General features: G+C 60.7%; 1 protein-coding gene across 4 annotated transcripts in view; it reads left to right on the top strand.

Moving 5' to 3' along the window:
- NR4A1 (nuclear receptor subfamily 4 group A member 1) overlaps window positions 1–4,255 on the top strand; it is an 18,564-nt gene that overhangs the window by 9,287 nt on the left and 5,022 nt on the right. For 3 of the 4 annotated variants that reach the window (XM_007452339.1, XM_007452337.1, XM_007452338.1), the window contains one exon: window positions 2,581–3,458. In XM_007452339.1, coding sequence (XP_007452401.1) covers window positions 2,583–3,458 — 876 coding nt within the window. In that variant the 5' untranslated portion in view covers window positions 2,581–2,582. Of the gene's footprint in view, window positions 1–715; window positions 852–2,580; window positions 3,459–4,255 lie in introns of all 4 variants that reach the window. The other variant, XM_007452336.1, reaches the window with a different exon arrangement.

The following is a 4,255-nucleotide window of genomic DNA, read 5'->3' on the forward strand; positions in this document are numbered from 1 at the left end:
GGGGGCGGGGGGGCATGTCTGTGCAAGGTGGAAGCCACAGAGGGTTAGGTTGGTGCCAGCAGTGGGGACCTGTTCAGTAGGAGACTGGCTAGAGTTCAGTCTCCCAGGGTCCTTTAGTGGGCACAGGGCGCCTGGGACTTAGTTGCTGGTTGGGGTCTCAGTACAGTGTGCGTGGGGGAGAAGGTGCACAGAGCTTGGGCTACTGGGATGTATCCGACTCCTACCAGGATTGAATTTCCAAAAGGGTCTCCTTCCCAGCTTGTCAGCTCGCACCCCAGCCGTTAGTTGTTAGTTGTTTTCTTAACACTTTAGAGGCTGTGGCTTAGTTTGTGGTGACCCTCAGCTGGAAGTTTCTGCCTGGATTATCTAGGAGAGGTCTAGATTGTTGAGGTCAGCATTGGCTGAACTGTGCAGGGGGTGCTGCTGTGTGTTGGAATATAGGAGTCTTCTCACCGGCAGGAGCAGGGTCTCTGGAAGCGTCGGGAAGATTGTTTTTACTGTAGCTTGGATCTGCGTATGTGTGTGTGTGTGTGTGTGTGTGAGAGAGAGGGAGAGAGGGAGGGAGAGAGGGAGGGAGAGAGGTGGAAAGCGTCATCCTTCGGGATCCTTGGTAGGCAGTTGCAAATGTTGCAGTCTCTGGTGTGGTACCACCTAGAGGATACCACCCCTGCCCCACTCCCGCCTCAGCCTCTGCTGGATCATACAGGTAGGGTAGGGTGCAGCCTGAGGCTTGTTTAGCACAACAGGTGCAAACCACGTTGTTGCCAGGACCCGCCTGAAGCTGGATTCTCCTTGCTCCCTCCTTCAACCCCGCCTCTTCCTTCTCCCTGTGCTTCCGCCAAAGGCTAGATGTAGGTCCATATCTTGTGTCATTAAGTACCTGCATGAAGGCAGGAGTGGGGGTAGTTTGGTGGGGATTGATCCGGATGTGGGACGTCCACGTGGAGAAACGGGATTTGAATAAGGCTGGAACGCCCAGCCCAACCCTGTGTAGCTGCTGCCTCTTTTCCTCCACCCAAACCCATCCCTGCCCAGGCTGTCGTAGCGCAGGCGGACGTGGCCACCCTTACCTCTTGCAGGTGCTCAGTGCCTCTGGACGAGTGCCACTGGGTGGGTGGGGCCAGAGTTTCTGGGGGCTCTGTTGTCTGGGTTGGTTGTGGGAGTGTCAGGTCAGGGCCCAAGGAGGTGGGAGAAAGGCTGGAACCAGAGGACTCCCTGGACTCTTGACCGGGAGGTGATGCCAGCCTTGGCCCCCTCCTGCTGTCCCCCTTGACTATGGCGCCCTTTGCTTCAGCTTGCTTTCTTACCCAGCCTCCCTCCCTGACTGATGAGGCCAGGGTCACAGAGACCCCCAAGCCAGGAGGTGGGATGGGGAACTGTCCCGGAGCTTCCTCTGCGTTAGTTTTTGACTTGTCTGCGAACTTAGGGATCCCCCCTGAATGATGCTCTGTCTGCTCCTTCAGGCTCCTCAGGTTTGGGGCAGGGTGTAACCACCTTTGCCTGAGCTCCTGGTTTCTTCAGGGCACAGAACTCTTTAGCGGAGGGACCCAGGCTTCCGGCACTCACCAGCAGGCTCCTCAAGTCTGCGTAGCCATCTCAAGTCTCCCGGACTCTTGAGTGCTCTCATGAGAATAACAGGGGGAAACGCTTTGGGGGTAGCAGAGGAATTCCTCTTCAGGACTTCTCCTGGAAGTCCAGGGACTGCTTTCTCCCTCATGCTCCCCCTTCCAGCGTAAGGCCTTTAAAGGTCTGGAGCCAGGTTACCTGATCCCTTGGGGAGCTGGGGACTGGGTAAGGAGGCTGGGCTCCCTTTCTCTTTGCTTCTGGGAGCATCCCAGGCAGTGTAGAGTGGGTGCCTGTCCCCAGATGGCAGGACTGGGGTGCGCGTGGGATCTGCAGCCTTTGCTCAGTACGTAGGGTGGGGACGGGTGGGGGTGGGGGTGGAGGGGCACAGGCTCACTGCTGCTTAGGCTGCTTTCGTAGGCAGCTGGGCCTTCACTCCCAGCTCCTTTTCCATTTGCAGGATGCCCTTCAGCCCAGGCACTGGCACTGTGTGGGGAGGGGGAGAGGGGGTTTGGGAGAGGCTGGGCCATGCCTGGGAATATTCCCAGAAGTGCCAGGTTGGAGGAACAACATATCTGCTCCCGGGACTGGGCTCAGGCTTTGCCTGGCTGCCTCTCCCACCCACCCTTCTCCCAGCCCCCACCCATGCCTTACCCAGTAAGGGAGGGGCAGGGGGCTGGAGGAACACAGCTTTCCCCTGTTCCAGCAGAGAAATGCTGGCTGGGTGCCTTCCCTAGGGTTCCCAGGCTGCCTGGGGTGTGGCTGGCCTTCCGACTTGAGCCCACTCTTGCTGGGCCATTGCCTAGGGGCTTTGTGACATGGAGGTCGAGACGGTGCTCTGGCCGGGAGCCAGGATTCCTGGGTTCTGTGGTGGGCTGTGGCCCTAACGCCTCGTGTCCCATGTCTGGCTGGGATTCCTGCCTCCTGGCAACTCAGGGGCCTATACTTAGAGGTCAGGCCTCAGGCTTCTCTCACTGACTCCCCCCCTCCCCACCCTTTGGTCTCTTCCTTCTCCAGAGATGCCCTGTATCCAAGCCCAGTATGGGACACCAGCATCAAGCCCAGGACCCCGTGACCACCTGACAAGCGACCCCCTGACCCCCGAGCTCAGCAAGCCCACCATGGACCTGGCCAGCCCTGAGGCGGCCCCCACTGTCCCCACCGCCTTGCCCAGCTTCAGCACCTTCATGGACGGCTACACGGGGGAGTTTGACACCTTCCTGTACCAGCTGCCGGGAACAGCCCAGCCGTGCTCCTCGGCCTCCTCCTCGGCCTCCTCCACATCTTCATCGTCAGCCACCTCCCCTGCCTCTGCTTCGTTCAAGTTCGAGGACTTCCAGGTGTTCGGCTGCTACCCCGGCACCCTGAGCGGCCCTCCCGACGAGACCCTGTCCTCCAGCGGCTCCGACTACTATGGCAGCCCCTGCTCAGCCCCATCACCGTCCACGCCCAGCTTCCAGCCGCCACAGCTCTCTCCCTGGGACGGCTCCTTCGGCCCCTTCTCGCCCAGCCAGACTTATGAAGGCATGCGGGCATGGACAGAGCAGCTGCCCAAGGCTTCTGGGCCCCCCCAGTCGCTGACCTTCTTTTCCTTCAGCCCTCCCACCGGCCCCAGTCCCAGCCTGGCCCAAAGCCCCCTGAAGCTGTTCCCCGCGCAGGCTGCCCACCAGCTGGGGGAGGGAGAGAGCTATTCCATGCCGACAGCGTTCCCAGGTCTGGTGCCTGCTTCTTCGCACCTTGATGGCTTGGGGATGGTGGATGCGCCCGTGAGCTCAGCCAAGGCCCGGAGTGGGGCTCCGGGTGGAAGCGAGGGACGCTGTGCTGTGTGTGGGGACAACGCCTCTTGCCAGCATTATGGTGTCCGCACCTGCGAGGGCTGCAAGGGTTTCTTCAAGGTACCGGGCTGCCCGGCGGGTAGCTTTTTATGAGAGGTGGGACAGGCTGCTCTCTCACCCCAGTGGGGTCTGTGGTGGCTCTTGCCTTGGGTTCTCCTCCCAGCAAGCTCTGCTCTTTAAGCAGAGGGCAGGCCTGCCAGGTGGGCTACTGTCCTGGGAGCGGGGAGCTGGGGCCTTTTCATGCTGGGACTGGGGCTCTAGAGATATGGAGGGAGGGGTGAGAGCTGGGCAGAGGGTGTGGGCTGCAGGGGTACCCACGAGGGGAAGTTCAGTGGCCAGCCTCTAGCTTTCCTCTGCCTGGCCTCCCCCGACTCAAGGTCCTGGTGGGAAGGGGGGCCCCAGGCACTCGTGTTCCTGGCGCAAGATGAAAGGATCTGAGAAGAGGGCTTGGTGCTTGAGGGCTGGGGGCGGACTTGGGAACAGGCTGTGTGTTTGTCCCAGTGCTGGGTGCCTGCTTCGCTTCCCGTCCCCACCCCCAGCCCCTCCTCAGCCCTCTCGTGTCTGCCCCAGGGAAGGGGCAGGCGGATGCAGGCGCGTTAAGAAGTACCAGCTGCTGGGGAGCCCCGAGCCCCTAATCTTGTGTCCTGAGGGTGAGGCCGAACCCTCCCCCAGTGTCCCCAAGACTTTTCTCTTCCTTCCCCCACCCATCCATCTCTCCCTCCCCTGCCACCCAAATGTTAGAAAAATAGCTGTGAACAGAGAGCGCTTTTGTCTGCGATGGCAGTAGGATCTGGTCGCTTCCCTCCCCTGGGCTCCCCCCATCCCTACACTCTGACAGCATGTTCCGTGTTGCCCCC

The sequence above is a fragment of the Lipotes vexillifer genome, unplaced genomic scaffold, assembly GCF_000442215.2.
Source record: "Lipotes vexillifer unplaced genomic scaffold, Lipotes_vexillifer_v1.1 scaffold422, whole genome shotgun sequence".
NCBI lineage: Eukaryota > Metazoa > Chordata > Mammalia > Artiodactyla > Lipotidae > Lipotes > Lipotes vexillifer.